The 26,596-nt window shown below is 40.1% G+C and overlaps 1 protein-coding gene across 2 annotated transcripts in view; it reads right to left on the bottom strand.

Annotated features, from left to right (window-relative positions):
* Window positions 1-26,596, bottom strand: part of MEIS1 (Meis homeobox 1) — a 133,471-nt gene that overhangs the window by 6,205 nt on the left and 100,670 nt on the right. For both annotated transcript variants that reach the window (XM_059405957.1, XM_059405959.1), the window contains exon 9: window positions 17,636-17,712. In XM_059405957.1, coding sequence (XP_059261940.1) covers window positions 17,636-17,712 — 77 coding nt within the window. The remainder of the gene's footprint in view (window positions 1-17,635; window positions 17,713-26,596) is intronic.

Raw genomic sequence — 26,596 nt, forward strand, 5'->3', positions numbered from 1 at the left:
TGAAATTTCTAACTCTTAAGATCCATTTGTATTGTGTAATGCTAAGAATTACATGTCAAATACAGAAAATGAGTTGGACATATTAGATTCTGAAAAAGTAAAGTGCTTTTAGTTATCAACTCAGATTTGAATAGATAGAACATGAACAGCACATAAAAAAAAACACAATGAAAAGTTTAATAATGATTAAAGGGCCCACAGTCCAGTATGCATTCTAGTTTGTAAGTCTGTCCATTCAGGAAGGAAAATAGTTTTTTTAAAAAATCACTAAACAGAGAGGGACAGGTTTAAAAAAATAAAATAAAATAAAATACATGCTTCAGGGATGCCTGGGTGGCTCAGTGGGTTAAACCTCTGCCTTCAGCCCAGGTCATGATCTCAGGGACCTGGGATCGAGCCCTGCACTGGGCTCTCTGCTTAGTGGGGAGCCTGCTTCCCCCGCCTCTGTGCCTGCTGCTCTGCCTACTTGTGATCTCTCTCTCTCTCTCTCTCTATCAAATAAATAAATAAAAATCTTGAAAAAAAAAATACATGCTTCACGACATTTTAAGATTCTCAATATCCTATATCCTTAAGTTCTTTTATTATCCAAAAAGTAATTAAAGTCAATAATGAAACTGGAATCTAAAAGGGCACCATTAGTGTTAACTCTTATTGGCAATATATATTCTAACAGTTCTTGTATATGAAGTCCCCGACTGGCTAATAAAAATATTTAAAACATAGATCTACAACAAATTGTGTTGCAAATCAGGTTATCATTATCTTGTATAAACCATGAAAATTGGAATCATGTGAGCAGAAGGTTAGATTAATTCTCCATTCTCATTATAAGCACAGGTGTAGCACAAACACCATGTGAAATAACCAATTAAAATGAAAAAAAAATCTGCTTTTTCATTAGCTGCCTTCACTGCATGACCAATTAGAAAATTATTTAATATTAATATTCCACATATACCAAAAGTAATTTTCATAGTAACTAACATAGGTAAAAGAGCAAAAAACCAGCTCTTTATCTATGGTACTGCTTATCATCTGCAGGCTTTTAGAGGAAAGGAAATCTGGTAACATTTTTTAAAAGTCCCTTTAAAAACACATTATTTTGTGGGTATGATTTATACTATTCATCTAAAAATGGGAAGGACACTTTTTAACAGACGAGAAGCCGAGGCTCAGAGAAATTAAGTGACTTCTTTGAGGTCACATGGGATGTTAATAACTTGCTGAATGACACACGGCTGGCAAATGGTAGTGAACACCACTTCCCCCAACATCCTGACAAGAGCCTGGCCACTACTGTGTCACTCATCTAGAATATTCTGAACGAAATAGATATCCAAGAATGAGCTGGTTTTGAGCCAGTCACCACTGGCAACAACCCTACTGTTGAGTCTGGAAATAAGCATGACTGAACACTTTGTAGACTGGGAATTTTGATGACTGTACTGTTCGTGCATATGGACAAAGATAAGGCTGTGCATCAGAAGATTCAGTGACTTATCTGTATTCCAAAGCTTGCTTCCTTCACACTCATACTTTCAGATTTCCAAAGACCAGCTCATAATAACCAACTCAGGCTTGAATCTATGACTATTAAACCCAAGGAATCATAGAAAAACTAAACCTCAGGTTTGAAAAGGGCTTTCACTGTCACCTGGGTTGGTCACTGACATGGATCATCTCTCTGATATCCCCACCAAACAGATAGGTAGCCTCTGCTGGTTTGTTTCTAATAAAGCACTTGCTACCTCACCTGAAAGTGTACTCCAGCTATGGAAGGTGACTGTGAGAAGGTTCTGCATTACTCGATCTGAAATCCTTTCACCAGGACAACTCCTTGGGGGAACTTAAACAATTCTAATCTTACTTCTTCAGGATGGCCTTCAAATATTTAAACTATAGCCATCATGCATCATGTGCCATAGGCTTCTCCCCAGGTTTAACATCCATGATTCCTTTTCTTGCTTGTTTGTTTTGAGAGAGAGAGAGCACAGAGCAGAGGGGCAGAGGGAGAAGGAGAGAGAATCTTAAGCGGGTTCCACGCCCAGCACAAAGCCCAATGAGGGCTCCATCTCACCACCCTGAGATCATGACCTGAGCCAAAGTCAGGAGTCAGATTCTTAAGCAACTGAGCCACCCAGGCACAGCAAACATCCTTGATTCTTAACATGTTCCTTCTAGAATGAAAGTTCTTCTTGGGTTTTGAGTCTACTCACCACTTGGGCCATACCCACTGCTCAGTATATTGAGAGGTTTGTCTGTGTGCCTCTAAAGGTCTTCAGAGGACATCATTAAAAGCAATTAGTCCACACTTGCTCTGGTCCCCATGTAGAGAGGGCATACCTCATCACAGCCTTTTAGCTAAGGGGCCTCAGGTACCAGGTGCTACTTTCTTCCCTTTTGGTGGCAATTGCCATTTCTTGCTATTGACAACACAGACATAGGCTACCTATAGGATATGTAGATATAAAGGTGAGAATCCATGCATTTAATAAAATAAAAATTTAAAAAGCTGAAAATCTCAGAACCCCTCATCACTTTGTCCAAACTGACCACATTAGTAATATGCTGAGAACTTCTCACTTTTGAAAGCGAATTTAAAACAATTGCTGCATATAATGAATATTATCGATACATATATAGCACAGAGTAAACTCTCAGAATCTTATTGGATTATGCTTCCTATACTTACATAAAACACTGATAATATTATCTAGGGTCATGGCAGACATCTTTATCTGAAAGTAACTAAGTAAATGGCAAAAGATTTTATATTTTGAAACAATATCAACTCTTCGATTTTAAAACCATCTCAACATTTGGTTCTATTTAGTGTATTTTATCCTAGACTGGCTTCTATATACTCTCTTTGGAATTATGCTACATACAGCAAAGCCATGTGTTTAGATGGCTTCGGGGTGAATTCAGATACAAAAACATTTTCCTTCTGGGCAAAGTAATAAAATGACATTCTTGCTCCTCCCACTATAAGTCAAACAGAGGTCAGTTCCCCCATCCCTGTATCTGTTTAAATAAACTGGTCCAGCTGTTTGTTTCTAAAATGCCCTTTGACCTTGCATCTCATCCTCCCTGCTTTTGTGACAGAATCCTTTACTTTCCATTGTGGAAGATTCTAGATTATCAAGAACTTTCTAAATGCTGAATCAAAAAAAAAAAAAAAAGACCTTTAGGTTTATTTTTATGTAAACTTACATGAACATATTCCCTTCTTAAAACACTCATTTCGAGAAGCATCAGTAAAACGTTATTTTAAGCTCATATGTGGTGTGTGTGTTCAAATATATATCTATATTTATGTGTGAATACATAAATATATATTAGAACTTTAACATAAGAAGAAACAATGTTTTTGAAGAGAAAAGAAAACGAGAATGATAAAATTCCAATCCGAACGTCCAATAAAAAAAAATCTATTCTCCAACAACAACAAAACAGTTTAAGACAAAATAGATCCATGAAATATACACAACCTTTAGTCTTTTCCATATTAATAAGCCCTCTTTAAAAAGTCTGTTAGTTTAAAGTTGTAAGAGGAGGGTTTTTTTTTTTTAAACAATTGATGTCCAAACATTATAGGCCTTGAGACTTAGATGTACACTGTCAGATATACAATGTATTTTAGTTGGGTGTAAGGTTGGGAAACATCCTGTTGCCTTTCCATATTATATCCCAAACATCAACATATATATTTTTTTATAGATCCTATTTTGCTTTGAAAACAATGTTCTTTTGTGAAGTACTTTTTTAGAACTGGACACCCTGTAGGTGGTAAAAGACTGAATTAGGGAAAGAATTCTTATCTTTCCTTTTTTCACTGCATCATGGATCAGAATTTCTTCCTGTGACCAAACTATCCCCTTTCTCAAAACAAGGTGTTTTACCAGGGATGGCAAACAAAATGGATTGGCCTTATAGCTTCATTCCATGTCAACATAAACAGTTTTTACCCAGTTATTTGTTTAGGACTAGAGCCATACTAAGAGGGAATGGGAGGTTGAAAGGGTTGCAAAATCTTAAAAATTCTGAGACATGGGATCAGCTCAAAATTGAATTTTAATTCTTTGCATTTTTAAAATAGGAACCAGACAAGGAGAATGGGAGATGAATCCTGAGTTATGCGAAAAAGAAATACAGGAAGTTTTTCTTCATTCTTTCTTCTCCTTGCCCCCAACCTGCTTATTTATCATCATACTTTAAAGTTTTGTGTTTTGGTTTTGTTTTGTTTGCCATTCTGCTAATTCTACCTGTCTTTTTTCATTCACCATCTTTAGACACCTGAATAGTTTTCTGACTAAGATCTGGTAGAACAGCTTTCTGAAGTTAACCTTTGCCCTTTAGCTTATCCTCCACTCCATGCCCTGGTTCCTTCCCACAAAACTGGATGGCTAAGTTTAGTTTCCTCTTTGTGAGAACCAGGAAGGATGGCGAGATCACAGTGGGCATCCACTAGAACCAAACACAGGGTACATTTTCCCGGTACCACAGACAACATTTTCCACATAGCCTTGCCCTTTTCCTTTACTCTTATGCCCTTTGTCTTCCTTGTAAGTTCTCTGTCATGCTAACAATGCTAAGGAAAAATAACATGCTCCCCTTCAGAAAGAGCATTTTCACCTTCTCTTCCTCAGTGTTTACCACCTACTAGTTTACTGATGACTGAGGGCAGCCCACCGTGTGACTTTAGCATGTCACAGCCAACTCAGTGAGCCAAGTAAAACCAAAACGCCATTGTTTCTAAACGACAGGACTCTCCGTCATCCCCACAGTGTCTCTTGCCAACAAGGCTTAGTGAATAGTCAGCACAAAGGTAGCTACCCATTTAAGTATGGAGAAATATCATTTTACGATACCCTCCTATGCCCAAGGAGCTAAAATTATCAACTTACTATTAAACAGAAGATTTCATTAAATAGCAAGATATGTTAGTAAAGACGCCTTCTATATTTATACTATCCGTTAAATAAAGTATTAATTATAGTCATCTTTAATTAATAGTTAGGTATTAGGAATATCTATGTACATACTTAGTAAAAATTTATACCATGCATTCTTAAGAATACCAGTGATTTCTACATGCACTATTCCTTATCACTTAAAAATAAATAGCAAATAAGTATAATATTTAATCTATACATACTTCATTTAGGTATTCTCTACAAATATTTTTATAAAATTAAGAATAGTGAAAATTTTTTAAAAATAAAATTTCACACTGGAAGCTAGTTGCCGAACTCCTGAATTTTATTCTTTTTCTTCTTATTCTATTCCATGAATTTCCTTCCTAGTATTTCTTTCAACTTTATCACAATCATCTAAATAAAACTACATATACTGTGTTGCTTTATATTTTTAAAGTCCGCATTTCCTAATAACTCGAAGGCCTGTTTTATAAACAAACCCTAAAGGGAATGAGTTCTAGCTATCTCTCAAATAACTCTTTGTTCTTCCAAACAAAAATCTACTTCAAAATCTTTTGTTGTATTTCTTCATTTCAGATTTACATTTACTTATTGAATTTAATGATCCGTAACTGGCAGTCTTCAGGGTCCAAGCCTTACACAGTCCTTTTCTTTGTGAAATATAATTTCTTAAAACACGATTTTAAGACACTCAAGAAAGTTGACTCAATCTCAAGTCAAACCTTATGAAATCATGTTTCTGGCAACTTTTTCCAGTTTCCCAACCTCCTCCGGATCCAACAGTTCCAGGACTGCAATCCATCATCTGTGTGTCTGAGGGTAGGAGAGGGGAGTGGACAGGAGGGGAGAAGGGAGCACATGTTCTGCTCCCCATCCATTCTAGGAACAGATTATTGAAATTTCCTCCAATCACAATAAGCCCATCAATCAGCAGTCTGAGGAGATTCCCTTTCTCTAGCAGTGACGCGAGTATTTGTCAAACTACTCTAGAAAGAGCTGAAGTTGTCTCAGACCACTGAGGAAGTTAATCACATATAAAATTTTCTTCAAAGCAACTAGTGAAAAAAATCACTAATTATCTGAAAATTATAATGCAAAGTAATAACAAACCCATGTATTAAGTGTTGAAATTACTTTCAAATATTTCATCACTTCATTATATGTTAATGGGAAGTTTTCATTGAAAGCAAATTATAAAATGATTTTTTATTCTAAAAAAAATATAAGTTGGGACCCCTGGGTGGCTCAGTCACTAAGCATCTGCCTTTGGCTCGGGTCATGATCTCAGGGTCATAGGATCGAGTCCCACATCAGGCTCCCTGCTCAGAGGGAAGCTTGCTTCTCCCTCTCCTACTCGCCCTGCTTGTGTTCCCTCTCTCAGTGTGTCGCTCTCTGTCAAATAAATAAATACAATATTTTTTTAAAAATAGAAAAATATAAGTTTGCTATATCCTTTAGTCTGACCTGAATTTAAAGTGGGGACGGGGTACTCCTTTAGTGGCTGATCTCTATTTCTTCTGCTACTAACCATGACTTTCTAGATCACTAAAGCACTAAGCTCCAAACCCAGTGGAATAAATTATGGGACTATCTTGCCAGAACTAGCATTAGAAATGCCCAACAGTTAAAAATATCTTAAGTATCCATTGATATAAAGCATATGTAATAAAATGGTATTTATGTAATATTTACTTAAATGTGACAATATGCCAAATTTGAGTTCCTATAACTACACAAATATAAGACAAATGCTTAAGGGATATGGAATTAAAATGATTATTGGCACAATGAACAAGCATTAGAGAAATCTAGGCTAACAAAACCTCTTACATTATTGAAAAAGCTAAGTAGGTATAATAAAATCAATAATATCTTCAATGAATAGATGGGTGTCTCTTTGGTTTAAGCTGAACAATTTTTGGGGTAAATTCTAACTTTTCCATATTTACAAAAAGTAAATAAAATTGCATTTAACTAGGCATCCCTTGAACATTACAGAATAAATATGTTTACTTAAAACAGTTCTTAATGTTCTGCCAATTTCCATTATAAACAGGATGACCACACAATGTATCGTTTAAGATTGGACACTTTCAAGAGTACATGGATACTATTAATAATTATGCTGGACAACAGGCATAAACCATGAATATGTCAGGCAGTTGGGGTATATGGACACTCTAAGGATCAAATATGCACTTTTTTTTTTTCCATGTAAAACTTCCCCCACATGATTGGAATTGCAACCCTCTTGTGTGAAAATAGTGACCAGCCCTGGCATGCATAAGGGGTCACAGAATCCCAGTACCCCTTATGGAGTGTCTCTGAGCTCCTTCCTTTCTGGAGGATCACTTCTTTAGTGACTTCAGCTCCCCAAGCCATCACTAGCCAAAAATGTCCCAGGCCTGGAGTCTCCACTCCAAGGGAGTGCCAAGGAAGGAGATTTGAAGATTTAGCTTGATTTCTTTCACCTGGTCACAGGTTAGACTGCAGAATGGCACAATAAAGCTTGACTGGAATAGAGGCCTGTCTCTATCCCTTAGAAGGTTCACTGTAACTTGTTTCAATTCATAAAGTTTGAAACCAGAGTTCTATGTAATGGATATCAAAATATAATCCACAGATCTTAAATGCAAATGGAACCAATTATACCAATTATACTTAAAGGCAAAAATCTCTCAGTTGAGGTATATGACAAGATTTTTCATATGAAGGCAGTAAACTAATTAAAATGACCTCCTCTTGGAACTTGTCAAATCTTGGGGAAATGCTTACGGTCACCTAAGTCACACTGAGGAAATCTGGAGACTGGGTGTTTCACTTGAGTGGCTATCCTTTTCTTTGAACAATATCACTCATCACAATTACAGTCAAAACACTGGCCAAGAATAGGGAGAGTCAGAGTGGCATCTAGGGAGAAGGGTGTGAGAATTGAGTGGGAAAACTGACGCTCGCTTCTCTGAGATCATAGTAGTGTTGAGGTGCTGGAACCGTGATGACCACATGAGTTAATGTCTATGAAAAGAGCCTTGCAAATTTAAAACCAAAAACAAGAATCTGTTGAGATATTGTCATTTTGATTCTTAAAAAATACCTAATGGTACAAGCACACACACACACAAACGCTTATGGCCACAAAAGGTGGGCACAGCCCAAATGCCCAGCAACTGATGAATGGATAAACAAAATGTGGTCTGTCCAAAGGAACATTCTTCAGCCATAAAGAAGAATGTAGTATTGCTATCTGCTACATTCATGAACCTTGAATACAATAATGGTAAGTGAAAGCTTAAGCCAGTCCCAAAAGGCCACATGTTTACAGTGATTACCTTTATGGGAAATGTCTGAATCAGCAGAGCTATAGAGACAGAGAGTGGGGGATGGAACTACGGGAGGAGTAATAGCTAAAAGGCAAAATGTTTCTTTATATACATACATATATAACATATATATATTAAAGATTTTTTGAGAGAGAGAGAAAGTGGGGGGAGGGGCAGTGGAAGAGAATGGGAGGGGGAGAGAATCTTGGGCAGACTCCCCGCCCAGCAAGGAGCCTGATATAGGGGCTTGATCTCACCACCCCGAGATCATGATCTGAACCAAAATCAAAAGTCAGACGCTTAACCATCTGAGCCACCCAGGTGCCCCTACAGGGTTTCTTTCTCAGATGATAAAAATGTTCTAAAAGTGACTATGGTGATGGTCGCACAGTATCTGTGAATATACTAAAAACCACTGAACTGTACACTTTAAATGGGCAAATTTCATGGTATGTGAATTATATCTCAATAAATCTGTTAATAATAAATGCATAAGGGAAGCACAGAAGAGGTGCTGAACAAGGAGCCAGCCCCATTCTTGCCTCTCATTAGCAGCACATTATAAAGCCCTGAGCCCCATCTGTCAAATGGTGCGTTTAAATCCCATCCAGGACTTGGGCTCTGACATTCTACAGCGTGATGTTCCTAAAATTTTAATCCATGCTCCTTTGTGGTGATCTTCAAAATCTCATAGCCCTGTGTGATTTGGAATCTTAAAAGAGAGAGCATGACTAAAATTAAAAGTTAATTCGCAATAGGCTTTTTTATACTACATTCACTCAAAATGATTCTGATATGCCTTTTCTGGCCCCCAGTCCCTCTCCGCCCCCACTGGGCCCCAAGGATGGGAATCTCTGCCATAACCTATTGTACTTTCCTATCTGCAAATGGGACTGGACTGCCAGGTGACCAGCCGTGGGAGCTGAGATCTGACATCTTTGGACATGTAGGATTCTTTCCATTAGCTTTTTCAACATCCCCTACTCTCTGCCCTTTCCAAGCACATATGAACTCCGACCCAATCTAGGGATCAAATAAAGTCAACCACAGCAGATGTTCAAGGGATATAGGCCAACAAACCCTGCAAGTGGACAACAACACTCAAAATGACTGATTTACATTCAAATCAGCATTCCAGGGTAGAAAGTACCAGAAAACATAAATATACATATTTTTAATCATTGTGCATTATACGATTCTTAAAATAGAGCGATGTTATCAATAGTAAGCCAGATCTCCCCAATGACAGGAAATTCATTTTTGTGCTAAATCACATTTAGAACCCAAGACTGATAATCCCCATCGGCCTGAAAAAGTTGCGTTCGGGAAAGCAAATGTTTTTTTTTTCCCTTCTTCAATGATCAGATCTAATCTTGTGAGGCATTAGGTCCTTTAGTCACATTGGTTAAGAGGGTAAAGAGGAAAAGAAGAGCTCTCAAGAATGGCAACAGATTAAGGTTTTTTTGTTTATTTGTTATTGTTCAGGTGTCAAGAGCCAGATAGCATTCATTATTTCCCATGCTAATGGGTCGGGCTTAAAAGCTTCATAAGAACGGAAATAAAAAGAAAAATATCAATGACTACACAGGGCCGTGAAAGGGAGAGCCCTCTTTTCCCAAAGATACAAGCATCCGTGCTGTTGGAGGTCACTGTTTGTGTGGCTGGTTGGTTTTTTAATATTCCCTTTCCCCCTTAAAAATTAAGAAAGAAGCAACACAAAAATGTAGGCATCCACGCAAAACTCTGAGTGTGTTCACACACTGGAGCGATGTGGGCCGAATCCAAGAGAACGTTTACCCTCAGAAACGTTTCCTCCCCTGCACCCCCCAACCCTGGCTTCACTCCATTTTTGAGAAAATCGTTTATTCAACCCAGAGCCGACATTTGCCCCATTTTTAAAAATATTTCAGGCGGATTTTTTAACCACTCAGAAACGCTGTTTGTTTTAGGTGGGTGCAACCTGAAGCAAGATGATGAGGTAGGAGAGGAGAGGGGTCTCTGTGGGCACAGCTCGGTGGGGCTTCGGCGCTCACTGGTTAATCACCCAGCACCAGCCTCAGAAACTGTTGACACAAAATAGGTGGAGATCAGGTCTGTGCAAGCAGAAAATACCAGAAAGGCAAACTGTATGTAAACACACTTAAGACAGATTTGACAAGAATAGACCTAAACCTGACTTGCTAGGAAACTCGGAATATCTAAGGCTTCAGGGTCCCTCTCAGCTGAGGCCCTTTCCCCTTACAGAGTTGCCTTTGAGAAGATAAAGAGTAACGTTTGAAACACTGAAACAAGTTTACAGAAGACAGCTGAGACATTTGTCCCCTTGATTCACATAGTGTGAGTTTCCGATCTGTTCCTACATGTAGGATTTATGTCATGTAATACAGTTCTTCCATGCATACTTGGAGCAGAGCCAAATGGGGGGCCGGATGGGGGGTGGGGGTGCACCAGGCACATACAACCACAACTCAAAAAGTTATTTCTCCTGACCTATAAAACTCATGCAAAGAAGCAAATGGATAATGCTTAAACAGTCTTTTAATCTTATCTAACTGACACCTGACAACCCATTACTTATAGATTATTAATGCACCCACTAAAAAGTTTGTCATGTACAAAATTACCAGAGAAAAAGATTGAACGCCTGAGGAAAAAACAAATTTTGCTGTACAATAACTTCAGAAATTTCAAGCCTATTATCTGTCATGCCCTTCACAGACTCATAGCACACTGCTAAAAACAACTGATTTATCTTTATTATGAATCCTAAAATGACAGCACACATGTTTTTCATGTCGTATGATAATGTTTAATTTCATCCAGTTTTTACTTTACAGTGCTTGATTTGCTTGTTTAAGATGAAGGAAAGTAGCAACTTTTTAAATTAATTTCCCCGTTTGTCTCTCTATCAGAGGACCTGGGTTTTTTCTCACTCCGTGTAAAGCTGGGATCAGAGGCAGGTTCAGAGCAATCGCCTTGCTTCTCTTTGGTTCGCAGTGATCACACCGTCTAGAACAGGAGAGCTGGAAGAGGTGTGAAGTCCCACTAGTGGGTCCTCCCTGTTCATTTCAGCAGCGGGAGCTGCTGCCCCGGGAGACAGAATGACTCTACCAAGGACACAGGTCTAACTGGTGAGGAGTGGGGAAGACAGCCAAAACATTTGGGCTCAATGTGTTCTTTCTCTTGCATGTTGCCTCCCTCACTGGCCCTGTGTAAACTGTATGTTGTCAGGAGGCTCACAGGAGAGTGGGCTCCTTAGCCACCTGTGGGTGCCGGCTATTCTCCCTTGACCCGTTAGCCTCTCCCCACGCTGTCTGCAGGTGAGTGTGAATCCGGTCCTGCCAGCATGCATGACACACAGGGAGCTGCTTCCACTTCTCTGACCAGACCACTGTGCCAAGACACCGAAAACAACAAATCTAGCTTGATGAGGACTCGAAACAAGTCCTGCTGCATTCAGGACTTGTTCAAAGTCAACCACGAACCACTGGTTTCACAGCCTTGAAAGGGATCACAGACATTCAGAAACGCCGGGCTCCCGCTGGATACATCGGCCTCCCCACGCGCTCTGCCCTGGGCCTCACTTGAACCCTAGCCCCACGGGATCCTGAAGTACTTGCCCAGATTGACAGACCCCCCACCCCCACCCCCAACTTCGGGTATCACACTCCTGTGTTGTCCTGGAAAACTCAGAAACTGTCTTTGCGGGCTGGAGGAGAAACAGCAGTAATACCGAACGGTATTTGGACTTTCGAATCCATCTTCCTTCGTCCCATATTTTCCTATTTCTTTTCTCAGGGAGACTTAGGGCCCCATGGTGGAAGGGGCAGGGTTTTCTGACCTGCACGGTGGCCTGACACCGAGTCCTCCGGGACCCCTTTCCGCCTTTCGTGGGATTCAGGGCGTGATTTCACACATGAAGGTGGAGGGGAGCTCTGAGTAAACTCATTGTGTCAAACTTACAACAAAGTATACTTAACAGACTGCAGAGTCATTTTCAAAGAGGACTGTTTGCTGGAAATTTTTAGAATCTGCAGACAAAAGCAGCATCCCTGTTGAACTCCTAAAACTCTCTGACATGACAATACCTGAAGGTTTCTAAATTCACAGCTCTTTTCCCTGCGAGCTATTTGCTCAGCTTTCCTAATAATACCCTGCCTGCCTGGCACCATGCCAGTTCTGTCTCAGGCAATATGCAAGCTAAACATTTTTTTTGACTGATTTCAATATTTTTCTTATGAGCAACTAGACAGTATTTTATCTAGTGAGTATTACTGATTGCTATAATCTAAGCCCACAGTCAGCACCCGTAAAAGTAATATTATTGGAATTGACACTCAAGGTGAAAAGCATAGCAATTAACCGCGGCTTGGAGAACAACAACCCACTCTGAAAGATGCTGGAGAGTCAGCCTACTTCTGTTTCTCCTGCTTCTCTTCCTTCTTTTGAGAACATTGCACCTGTTACTCCACTGATCAATTAGGAAGTCTACCTTAGATGTAGGTTACACTGAAATCCTCAAGGGAAAAAGTCAAACCACCTGCTTAATAAAATTATCTTTTGTGTGTGAAGTTGTTCCATCCCTAGGTGATTTCTAGGCCAGGAAAATCACTATACACCCTGCACTTTCATTTTGCAGTTGAATAGCAAACAAATGACCCAGTGCTTCTTGCACTGTTTTTTACATCTGTTTTCCTTGCTTTTGTGTCATGCCTCTGTTTAGCTTTATTGACAAAACAATCTGTGCCTAATGTTTAAACAACATCTGTAAAATGTATTATTAAATTATGTTGGAAGAAAAAGCAGAGCAATTCTATGAAACCCTGTGACCCCTTATTGATTTTTAGATCACAGAAGTTGAAAGGATAATTTGTGAATGTTTTAACATTTACATCTACACAGGTACCTATATTTATAGAATCTTTGATTACTTATAAAAGTATTTGCTACATTATTGCCATAACTCAGAAAGAAACCTGACCTTTAACAGTTGAATCTGTTTATTATAAGGGAGATCCCATTTTTTAAAAAATAAGTTTACATTTTTACCTGCCAGTGGCATAAATCTCTAAGGATAACATACTCCCCCACCACCACCACTGGTAATAAATGGGAAGAGATGCCTGAATGCTCTGCAGTTTTGAAGGCAGTAAATGAGGTAACTAGGAAAATCTGGTCTATGTACTAAACCTGAGAATGGTAGAGCTGTGATAGTTCTGTAAAAAGTGTCACCTCAGATGTTAGGATGCTCCCTGGAATTTTATGCACCCCACTGATGGGGAGAGTGATTTTTCTTTCCACATACAGACCACATTTCACATACACTATATACTTTGCACCTAAGTTCCATATTGCCTTCTCAGAGCATAAAGAAATAATCATTTAACATTAGGACTTGATGGGAAAGTGTTTGGATGAGTAGTAGTAAACAAAGAAACTGTAAAATTTATTCAATACACCCTAGGCTAGAACTCCGCTGAGGCAGAATGTCGTTGAGGCATCCAGCAAGTAACGCACAACCACAGGCACAAGTCTGCCTCAAATGGAAGGCCCAGCTCTGCAGCACTGCTGTGAAAACATAGGAGGAAGGCCATTCTACACCCGCATTTCCAAATAAAAAAAATTAAGTTGGTGTATTCAGGAGAAAAAAAGAACCAACTATTGACTCTGTGTGTGTATGAGTGTGTGTATGTGTTTTCTTTCAAGTTCTACCTAAATAATTAAAGATCTAAATAACCATCTCAAAATTTAAGAAGTTTCTGCTTAAATGACTAAAACATTCAACATGGTAGTAATGTGTTTTCGTGGTTGACGTTACAGAAGTAATTTTCACAGCCACAACAACAATGGAAAAACAAAAAGGCAAAAGTCCCAAATGCTATTAGTTCTCCTGTAGGGATCAAATCATAATTGGGAAGGAGAAAGCAAAGTAAGAAGAATACGTGAATGTTTAGCACATATTATATTTTAAAAATTACTGTGCTTTGAAGTCTAGGTCTACCATGGCATGCTAGAGAGAAATAAATGTTTAGGCAACGAGTTAGGGAAGTTGATTTTTGAAAAACATGAAGTTGCCTCAGATACTTCTACAATTAACGTAAAAATATTTTCACCCAAATTATTTGCCTCATTGCTTCAATTCTCAAAAAAAAATCTGTTGGCGGAGATTTGTCCTACAATGTCTCATCTAATAAATTTCACATTCCATCCCTGGGCCCAGTACCTATAAGCACTAATAGCAACCATTTTAAGATGCTTCCTCCCTGTTTTCATCCTGACACGTGGATCAAACATAAGAGTTACAAGAGTTATTTCTTTTATTCCAAATTTTCTTTTAATTAATCAAATCTGTCTTGTTGTTTTCCATTTAAATTCTCCCTATTGTCTCCTCTCTCCCCAGATCCCATCTGCTTTGGCCTCGGCTAGCCAAGACAGGGAGTTTGTATCACTCATGGCAATTAGAGAGAGGGGACATCAGTTCAGTGACGGGATGAAAAGAGCCATTGCAACACACCAAACTTGGCTCATCTAGGTTTCAGTCAAAACCTAACTGAAAGCTGCATCGGCCAGCATTTCTAAGACAAGCTCACAACTAGATGAGTTTATATTTTTTACTTTCATATTGTGCATTTCGATACACGATGCTGCTGCCAATAATTACGACTGATCTACACCCAACCTGCCCTTCAGCATTTTGTTAAATCTCTTCAACAGTGACTCATAGTTCGTACAAAATGTACATGTGTGTTAACAAGTTTTAAGAAATCCAAGAGGGAAGACACCCATTTTTTAATGTTGTGGCTAAATGAAGTGAAGGGGAAATGTTAAAATACTAATGAGGATTTTCTTTTAATTAGGATTTCCAGAAAGAAGGAACTTGGGCTTGATGCTCAATACAGGAAAAAACGTTTACAAGCTCTCAAGAAAGCTTTGTGTAATGCTGTATTATGGTAAAGTAAAATGAAAAGCCTTTAGTGGTTATGCTGCTTTTAGTCTTCAAGGAGGCCACAATTCAAGCTGCTCTGACATCTTCGGTTTTCATACAATACCATCTGGGTTTCCCCATTTTTGCAACCTACTTCCTACTCAAAGCCAAAAAAAATCTATTATCAGCTTGGAAGAAAATTAAGAAACCCTTAGAGTCTCAACTCGAACACGGGGATGTCATTATTCACCAAGCTCAGGAGAAACAATCTCTCTGACAATTTTTATTTACTTGAGGGAAATTCTCTACCACAGAGTTGTCAGAGCTGAAAGAGTTGCCAAGTCCCAAACAATGAAGCGCGAGCCAAAGCCACCTGGGACTGCGCACAGGAGTCGGGAGAAACAGGCAGAGTCGCAGGGCCCGTGGAGAACACAACAGTGTTCACAGCCCGCGGAACCAGAAGTGACGTGTTTAGGTATCTGTGCACCACTGAGTGTCGGTGTGAGGTGGACAGGAAGTCCGCATAGAACTCTGAAAAGTATTAGAACTTTTTAAAGATCCCTCTTTCCTCCTCTACTTGCATAACTGAGGAAATCACTTTGGGGTCACCGCATAGAATCTGGGAAAGTGACAACTGCCTACTGTTCGGTGTCCCAGGCATGCCTGCCTATCCATGCAGCCACGGGGAAATAACCCTGGAGTTCGCCCACCTGTGGCGGGCAAGTTGTCTCGGGATGCGTTCTCTGGTGACAATGTCTGTAGAGAGCGTTTGCTAATGACACTGCAGAGGAAGAGAGATGGCGTGTGTGACAGATCACCTGAGTGGCCGTGCTTTCGCCTTCCTTAATTAGAGTTCGCCCTGCCACTCCTTGGCCCTCAAAAGGGGAACGTTTCCCAGGGACATAACATTGTGCAGCCTCTGTTGTATTAAAATTACATCATCGGTTTAACCTTGAAAATGCATCTGAATTCAGACATGCATGCAAAATTGAAGGTCTACTCTATAAACGTTGCCCACGAGGACCTGAAGCCCAAGTTCAAATATATAGTATCAACAGTCTTGGAAATTAAGATACAATAGCAGGCACGACTAGGCAAACAAAAACCCTAGGCAGGGACACACTCCTAGCAACACATTTCGGTAGAGTACGGCTTCCGTTGGCTCCCCATCTACCTGACTAAAGGGCTGCAAAAATTGATCTCCCAAGGCTGCGGTAAGGTCATAGAAATTGATAACCCTTACAAGCAATGCTTATGTGAGTCTGTCTGTGTCTTGCAGATAGTGCACTTTGTAAATTAATCCTCCAAAGGCAAATATATTGTAAGTAGCTTGTTATCTCTAAAATACTAAATTGAAGAATACATGGGATTATATTGACAGAAATTACATTTTCTGTAATGGGCTTTAATATATCTGGAATCTCTCCCAAAGGCTCCCAGGCTCTCTAACAGAGAAGGGTCTGTTAATGTAGGTGCAATGGACATCAAGAACAAATTTATTCACCAAAATGGATTAGGCCATGTAATCAGAGATTCTGCAATATTAATCTTTGACACTTATTGAACAGAAAGAAATACTTCTGTCTGCAAACTGGCATTCCCAGTTCTCCCCTTTCCCCAACCAGGCTGTGGGCCTTTTCTGGATTTTACTTCAAAGAGGATAAGGTTTCCCATCATAAACACTAATCTAAAAATATTAGGATAATTAATTAGATACACTTAGTTTGAGAGGATATTGGATTTCGATACCCTTCAAATATGACACTAGCTCTGGGTGATTACATGAACCTGGCTTTCAGCACACTCACAAAGGGTAATAAATCATACTTTCCCAAAGCCTCGTTACCATACCGCTGCACATTGTCAGAATATTGTTGGCCGGTACTCGGTATGGAATCTCAGCTTCCCCCAAATCAGGAATTCACACATTTATTTAGAAACAGTATTGCACAGGCCAGAGATACAGCAGGTTTTGAATAGCTTCAAAGTGGAAACATAAATAATTTCTCTTTTTCCATTGATGGGAGGAAGGAGGAAACGGGAGACTATCCTTGAATGCTCAGCCCTAGCAAAATCACTGGTTATTCGTATGTGACAGTGGATCTTCTTGTTCCATAGAAAACAGGATGATACTGCTCTATCAGTTATCCTCGGGGTGGTGGGAGGAGCCATTTATGGAACCACAATGAACATGAACTAAACATTAATACCACACCTAAAATCTGTCCATTTAAAAGGCAATGGAAAACAATGCAATGCTGGGGGGCGGTGGTTTCCATACTAGCATGTGCTCTCACCTATCAGTCAACCTTTTATTTTCACTTTGGATCCACGAGCCATCAGGGGAAACAGCAACAACTGGGTGTGTCTTCTCAATGCAGAACAGTAGCTGCAGGTGGCCAGAGCGGGAAGCAGATTGTGAGTAATCACAAAGCCAAATTACTTACCAATTGTTCACTTGTAGGATGGTGAGTCCCGTGTCTTGTGCCAGCTGCTTTTTCTGTTCTTCAGAAGGGTAAGGGTGCTGAAAGAGAACAAACGAGATAGATGTGCGCACATATATTTGGGGCAGATAGTGTAGTGCGTATCACGTGTCAGGTGCAAAGCTAGGGGCTACAGATTCAATAATAAATACATACGCTCTGTGTAAAAAAAAAAAATGTGTGTAGATCAGGCAATATTTAGGCTATTTTGTCAATAGCCTAAGTGTCTAGTGAAGTCTATAATTAAAGGTAAAAATGCTGAGGTGTGTCACTCTTATTAATGGAATACTACATCATCTAATTAATGGCAGTAAAAGACAAGCCAATTACAAAGATTAGTGAAGTGTATAAATAGCTACTTAGGATACTTGCAGAACCTTGATACTGAGTTTATCCTTTAAAGGTTTATTTGTTGCAAACACAGAAAGTTTAGTATGATCTTCACTGTACTTTATAGGATTAAAATAAGGACAAGCTCTTTTTGATGATATGAAAGCGTATCACCTTGACGTAATACTTTCATAGAACCATGGACTTCTAAAGCTGAACCATTTGGACCAACCACCTTAGTTCAGGTCCCCAGCGGTTAAACACTTTGCTAGCATGACATATTTCCCCCCAAAACACCATAGTGCCAGATGCGGATATCAAAATTAAAGAGGGTGTATTTTTTTTTTAACCAGTAATCATTGTAGCTCTTCTGTAACGCAAACAAATGACATTCAACCGAAGTTGGTTTCCATATCTGAATGTCAACACATGCTGGAATTCTGAACACAGGCCAATACAAGGTCAAAGACCAGCATATTTTGCATGCTAAGAACAAGCCCGGCCATGTTCTTCATGAGTTAGAGTGGATAAAAAAGTATTACAGGATTAGATAATAAAATGAAATTCATACCCTCTTGAAAGAATGTTTGGAATTCTACTGAAATTAGTTTTGGCACAAGCACTTTTTGTCCGGTAATGAACTATATCTAAATCTGAATACACATTTCTAAATCCTGGGACATGGTATCTATCTGTGGACACACTAACCAGCTTGAAACACTGCATCCCAATAAATTCTCCCAAGATAAGAATTGTTCTGCCAGTCAACGCTCTATTCCCTTATGAATGAGAAAGGGCACCCTCAACTCTCAATTTAACTATCTGTGCCATTGGAAAGTAAATTCTGGTCTATTGAATGTTAATTAACATAGCTTTTAATCTCATTAATAATGTCTGATTAGATGCTAAGAAGGCTCGTTAATGACCACTTTAATGCTCTTATATGTAAGTTTAAATATGTTCTATATCTGTACACGTGGGATTCGTTTGCGGAGAGCAGAGATGTAGCAATTTTTCCCATAAGCATTGTCTTTGATTGTCACTTAATCAATAAATACACAATTAGAATAAGGCTTCGCTTTCATAGAATATAGTGCCTTTCTCTAAAGAGCTCCAAGTATATTACAGACAGGATGGTGATTAATCCCCATTATATCCCTTTGAGGGACATAAATGGAATCTATCGTCCCTCCTGTCTTACAGGTGAGGAAACTGGCTAGGGAAAGACATGGTCAGCAGCCACAAGACTCTGTGATATTTCCTGCTTCCCTTCCAGTGTCAAAGCCTCACCATGACAAGGGATGTTCCAAACACCTCTTAGAATCTTCATTCTTGTTCTTGCTCCAAAACCTCCAGACTGCTTCCTATGGCCTGTAAGGCATGCCACCATCCAGCTCTGCCCATCTCTCAGACGTGGTGGCCTTCTCTTCACCCTCGTCCTACCCCTCTGTCCAGCCACACAGTCCTCCTTTTTGTTCTTCCGACACACCAACCTTGACCCTCCAGGGTCACTTTCTCATCTCAGCCCAAAGGCCAAGCCTCACCTACCCATTTGTCCAGCAGCCTGCCTTACTGTTCTCACATCAGGCTTTCCCTTCTTCCCTAATGGCAAAGCATGGCTCTCCGATACACCTGCCCTGATGAACTGCCTCCTGCGGGTGCGCCTCCTCTCACTCACCTAACAACTCCAAAGTCCATGACTTTCTCCTTCACCATTCTCAAAGCCCAGTCAGGCACACAACAGGAGTTCAGTAAATATCTGTGAAGCGAGAAGGAGGCTCCGTCCTGTCACGACACACAGATACTCTCCACTCAGATGCAACATGGAAACATATAATAAAGTTTCTTTCAACAGCCCACAGAAGGGATAAACGACCCGATTAGAGATCCACAAGGCTACTTTCCTGACTTCATTCGCAACAGTGATGTCAACCCATTCTTCTCAAGTAACAGTAAGTAAACTTCCTAATAGGCTAAGATCATAGGTTACAATCCCCCTACGCAAAATAATGCCAGGCATCCCAGGCACAATCTCATGAGTTAAAAGCAGTTCTCCTGGAGCACCTGGGTGGCTCAGTGGGTTAAAAGCCTCTGCCTTCGGCTCAGGTCATGATCCCAGGGTCCTGGGATCAAGCCCCACATCAGGCTCTCTGCTTAGAGGGAGCCTGCTTCCCTCTCTCTCTCTGCCTGCCTCTCTGTTTGTGATCTCTGTCTGTCCAAAAAAAAAAAAAAAAAAAAAAAAAAAGCAGTTCTCCTCCCTAAGGTTAAAAAACCTAGCTCCTGGGCACCTGGGTGGCTCAGTGGGTTAAGCCGCTGCCTTCGGCTCAGGTCATGATCTCAGGGTCCTGGGATCGAGTACCGCATCGGGCTCTCTGCTCGGCAGGGGTCCTGCTTCCCTTCCTCTCTCTCTCTGTCTGCTCTCTGCCTACTTGTGATCTCTCTCTGTCAAATAAATAAATAAAATCTTTAAAAAAAAAAAAAAAACCTAGCTCCTGCCGCACAACGCTCCTGCCACACGAACCTCTTATCCTATGAACAGATACTGAATTTGGGTTTGGTATATAGAAATTCTATGTCTACACGAGTCAAAGGATTGTATATAAGATACACACGACCCTATTAGATTGTATAAATTATGCTGCCGCTCAATGATTATGTCCCAAACACGGGACAATTTTTCGAATCCTCAATTTTGTCATGTGAAATTTAGGATCCATCAAAGTTAAAGGTTACCCAGGCTTGCAATTCTTACATATTCTAAGCCTGATTTTGAAAAACACAAATTTTGGCATCCAAGCGGTTGGCACTCCTTGCCATATAAAGCTGTAGACCCGTGTACGCAAGTCATCTCCAATCTTTTGTAATTTGCTTATGGTTTTTTAGGTCCTGTGGAAAGCTCAGGGATATTCAATAGAATTAATAAATATGTCACCAGTCTCTCTTCACTATAGCCAGATGGCAATACCTTTTGCCCTGTCTTGTTAGTTGTGTCTTAATATGATGACCAGAACTGGATAAAAATTAATATTTATGCCATTTACCTTCCTTTAGTTACTTTGAAAATTGAGAATGGTCACAGTCATTTATTTGTGCTGTGTTTTCAAGAGTATTTTTGCATGCCTGTTTATGAGTAAGTTTTACAACCATTCTTACAAAGCAAATGGAACTCACATTTTATTTATGCAGGTGGTGTCAGGAAAATTCTCTCTGGTCATTAAAATTACCTGAATTATTACAGCTTCAAAGAGCAATCGATGGCCCTCAAAATTTCAGTGCAAATTTAGGTTGTTTCTTCACATCACACAGTTTCTGATTTCATAATTTAAATATCATAAAATGAGAAAGTTCCAGCCTTTTTTCCTTCTGTCACTTTTCATGTGATCTGATTTTAAGTAATTGGAACAAACTGTGTCTAATTTCATGCAGCATAATTGCTAGGCAGCCTCAAGCTATGAAGACCCAGCACTCTGTCTCCATTAAACAATTTTCAGTCATTCAGGATATATTTTTTTTAATAAAAATGAATGAGCCCGGATGAAATTAAATGTCATAATAATCTGGTCATTGTTGGAGGTGGCGGGGGAGGAAAAGGTGTCAACAAAACTCCCTAAACCTTTGTCTATGGCAGGGAGATGAATTTTTTTTCTTTTTCTCATAGTTCTTGGCCTGCATGTCCCACAAACTTTTAATTCCCAGAAAACACACACACACACACACACACACACACACACACACACACCCAACCATAATTGCTAGAATCACATAAAAGCCATGACTTCAGGTAGCTAATCCACAGTCAGCCAAAAATTCACAAAGAAGCAAGCTTTTAACTGAAATCCAGTATCTTTAAATATCTTAAATCCTATGCATCTTTCCTAAATAAGCTTTTTGTGGACAGTATGAGTTATTCCTTTGTAGACTTTAAAAAAAAAAACTGACTTGACAAAAACCCAACATGCCAAGAGCAAGGCTGCTGTAAAAACATTCGAAATCCTGTTGTGTTTTGCCCGCAGGGCTGGGGAGGCCATTAGAGGGGCAAAGGTAGACATCATTTTACAAAAGAGATAAAGAGAAGTGCCATTTGAGGAAGAGAATGGGAACTTCCTTCTAACCACTGCAACCAAGAACCTAGGTCACCCCTTGCCCTTCTCCAGAACACCTCTGCTATTCATGGCAAGGACACCGCTTTAAGGAAGATCAGGAGGTTCTTATGAAGGGAAGATGAGTTGCCCTTGCCAGCTACACCAATCAACCTAATCACTTTGGGATATCAAAGCAAATTTGACCACAGTCCAATAGGTAGTGACAGGAGACCTCGCCTTTGTTGTGTACATTAGCCTCATGCCATTATCTCTTAAAAGCTTAATTATTTGCAAACAATTGATCAAGATGGGAATTTGAGAAAGGATATGCAGGGGCCACTGGGAGAACTGCAACGCATTAAGAGAGCAAACAAAATTACCTTTAGATCTTAAAATCAGAATTAACGATTGAGACGGGACAGCGAGGCGGGCAGTAGCTCCAAGCCTTCTTTCCCGAGTGTTTCCCATTTGATCTGCATTAACACCTCAGGAATGAGTGAGAGCCATAAAAGGGTGATTATGTCAGGGTAAAGCTGACCCTCCCTTCCAGCACTAAACCTGCACACACGCATGAGGCTGGCTCCGCTGGGAGAGAAGGGATGCTGGACTCCATGGGAAAAGCAGCGGCTTGGGGGCAAGGGAACCCCAACCACAGGGAATAACTCGCAGCCCGATCATCCTGATTTCTGTAATCAACGCCCTGACTTCTCCTTCCCCGGGATAAGTCTCCTGCTGAAAGAGAAACGTTTGTCCCTCTTCCTGTGTTTCTGGCTCTGAAGTGCGACTTCTAGTAATGACCTAGTAAGGCAGTGATTGCTTAATAACCCCATCAAAGAATAAAATGATCCCTGGAGTATGTGGCCTGCGTGAGAGAAATGGTTAAAGAATGTCTGAAGAAAATCTAAAAATAGCCTACATAAAAGTGAAGTCGGGACTGTCATTTTATCAGCACCAAAGAATAGAAGGCGACAGAAAGAAAATGGCAACGTGCTAAAGAAAGTTATCTCTGCACAATTCCAATTTTATTTCCTGAGGTTGGTACGGGAGGCGGGTGCTGAGGTCAGGTATCCGGTATTTACAAGTTCACAGTACATGGGAAGAAAACTTATTTACTTAAACAATCAAGGAGACTGTTTCTGATGAGCATCCATGGCCAAAGAAAAAAACTCTTCAGTACACACAGATGGAAAATGTCCAGTCTTATATCTTAACGATATCCTTGACCAAATGTACGCCTTTCATCAAATTTTCCACCCCTGGCTGCAAATGTGGATGCCAAGACAGTGATGAACTTTATCTTATCTACCCTGGTAACCAAGTTTCAATAACGTTCCCTCCCTCCCTGCCTTGCCCACTCTAACAGCACATTGTAATGGCAGCAGAAAATTTGAAAATAATCCTGTACAGAGCTCACTGGTGAGATAATGGAAGGCTACGCTGCCCCTTCTCAAGCCTCAGATTAGTAATTTCTTGTGACACAGAACTGCCTCTATACCGAAACTGCAAAACAGCTATAACAAAGCAATAGAGGTGGAAGCAATTTTCAAGCAAAATGTTACATGCTATACTTTAAAAGGTATGGGAATAGGTACCGTGGGAGCTGATCTAACAGGAGGAATTATGGCAACTGTCCAATATATCCCTTATCAAGGCAATGTTCTGTTGCTTGGCTGAATATGTTGGAAGAACAATTTCGGAACTTCTTTTATCCTTCTTCCTCCAGCCCTCTGCCTCCTCCACAGCTAAGTTTAATGCATTAATATAAGTTGACCTTGAGCTAAACTCTGGTATGTGATGGAGAGATAGATACTCCCCTTTAAAGTTAAAAAAAAAAAAAAAAAAAAAGCTACCATATGGCTTTTAACCATTAGATCTCCGGGTTCTTTGCAAACTTCTACAGATTTTTTGGACACTAAGGGAATATCGTGGATCTCAAGTTAAATAACTAGCCTTATATCGGACCTCTCAGAAGACAAGCAGAAACTTGCTAGTCAAATATATTTATATTTGTTTAGTGTAAATTTTTTCTTGCCTACGAAAACTTCTCCCACTTTAAATAAACTTGCAGCCATTTTCCCCTTATGCATTGGCTATGAATAGCTTACACTGTGACAATTACATTGATCTAGGATACTTTTTTTCCTTTAAAAAAAATCCATCATGCTTCCCTATTGTCTTTCAGCTTTATGAATTAGTTTTACTGTTTCAGTGAATGCTTTTTTGTCTTTTGACTGCACATTATCAAAGAGACACTTTGTGCCTTCCATTTGCATTACAAAAGCAGGGCACCGCCGGTGGAAGAACAGCCTGAATGCAGAGCAGTGGAGTCCGCACCCTCACTCATGCTGGAATCAAAAGGAGGACGGCGCTGTCGGTACTGGCTAGGAAGCCAAGAATGTTTGGAGCATCATCAGTGAAGTCACAGGACTTCGACCTGCTTTTTAATTCTCCACCAACGCTCCTAGATTGCCTAGTTGCTCCGATGAAATGTGCTTCATTGATTGCTCGCACTTGCTTTTTCTGAAGCCTCGTCAAGCCATTTTCCAGACAACCCTTCTGATCCCTTGTCTCTCCAGCAGCAGTTAGAAGACGTTGCTGGTGGAGTTATGCAAGTAGGGAAGTCAGGTAGGAATCTCCAAACTTGATCTTACCACATGAAAATGACAGGAGCGTGGAAGGAAAAATTCAACACTGGGTAATATTTCACAGTGATCTTTACTTTTGCACTAATGAGACTATCTTTCTAATACACGGCAGTGAAAACTGTTTTATAATCAGTTATAAGTGGGCAAGGCTACACAACCTTGCCTGGTTCATCTCCCTGACCTTTTACTTTCTTGTAAACATCAAATAAATATAAAATAAAAACACTAAATAAAAAAACCGAATACTTATACTAAGGGACTTCATAGTCCCTCACATTGGGGATTTTTTTTAAAGTTGCTTGCAATTCCAGAACAATGACTATGTTTTAGATCTATTCTCTATTAGCTCTATACATACAGTATGGGCAGATTTTAAGTATATGCATTAAAGCACAAAATTTAGACTGTAAATTAGCAATTACTTATAGCCTCCTCCTAAAAGTATTAAAATTCATGAAGAATGCTAAAATTATTTTTGAACAGTTATGATTATTAATGAACTCCCTGAATATTGATTCTCTTAGTAGAAGACCATGGTTATAAAAGGAAACACAAAAAAGCCAAGAGGGGGGCTCCTGGGTGGCTCAGTGGGTTAAGCCTCTGCCTTTGGCTCAGGTCATGATCTCAGGGTCTTGGGATCGAGCCCCGAGTCAGGCTCTCTGCTTGGCACAGAGCCTGCTTCTCTCTCTCACTCTGTCTGCCCCTCTGCCTGCTTGTGATCTCTCTCTCTCTCTCTGTGTCCAAAAAAAAAAAAAAAAAAAAAAAAAAATGCCAAGAGGAAAAACAGGGTGAAAGGAGAAATGAATAGGGACTCAGGGGTGGGGATGAGGGAGAAAAGTCACGCTTCACTTTTGTGCCCCCTTGGAATCACTTTAAAATCCTAGCTCATTTGAACTCTTACATTTGTCAGTAAGACAAACACATTACATGTGTTATTGCCTGTGCTCTTGGTGACCCTTGCGAGTAGGGTCCATTTTATGGTTCCATTATGCTTGGTTCCATTTTACAGATGAGGACGTTGAGATTTGGCTAAGTCAAAAACTAAATGCATGCCAGCTCTCAGATACTTAGTTCCGGGACCAGATCTGCCCTCCCCTGAGTTTTTCCACGTGGCTATGCTCCCACACATGTTTCTTTCCCAGTCTCCATTCCTTATTTTAAGCTATGTTTTAGAGCCAGACACATAGTATAATGGAGCATGAGCTAAGTTCTTAACTGTGGTGAGCAGTGACTGAATGTTCCTCTGCGCTTGAACAGCCTTGAACCCAGGAGAGAGCTGCTGTTCTCCGACTCACCACCCCACCTGCAGGCCCACTGCTTCTGCCCCAGAGGCAAGCATCAAGGGGCAGAGTCAAAGCCCCAGGGTGAAAGGGAATTCCCCAGAACCTTATCCCACATGTTCCCCCCAGTATCCACCCACCCATCCACCCCCCAGATTTTGTTAATAATAGCTTAGTAGTATTAGTAAGAGTAGTAGAAGTAGTAATGTTAACACAAAATAGGGAATGAGGCCGTACCAGGTGTTGTTCCAAATGTTTCACATGTAGTAACTCATGCAATCCTTCCAAAACCTTATGAGGTAGGCACAACTACGGTACTCATTTTATAGATGAGGAGATTGGGATACAACATGGATGAAGAACTTTCTCAAGTGCACAGAACTGGTAAGTAGTAAAGCTGGGATTTGAAACTTGGTGGCAAGGTACAAGTTGAGAAAACTCACTTCCAAACTATTTTGTATTTTATTTATTTATTAAAGATTTTATTTATTTATTCGACAGAGAGAGATCACAAGTAGGCAGAGAGGCAGGCAGAGAGAGAGAGGAGGAAGCAGGCTCCCCACTGAGCAGAGAGCCCGATGCGGGACT

The sequence above is a fragment of the Mustela nigripes genome, chromosome 7 (assembly GCF_022355385.1).
Source record: "Mustela nigripes isolate SB6536 chromosome 7, MUSNIG.SB6536, whole genome shotgun sequence".
Classification (NCBI taxonomy): domain Eukaryota; kingdom Metazoa; phylum Chordata; class Mammalia; order Carnivora; family Mustelidae; genus Mustela; species Mustela nigripes.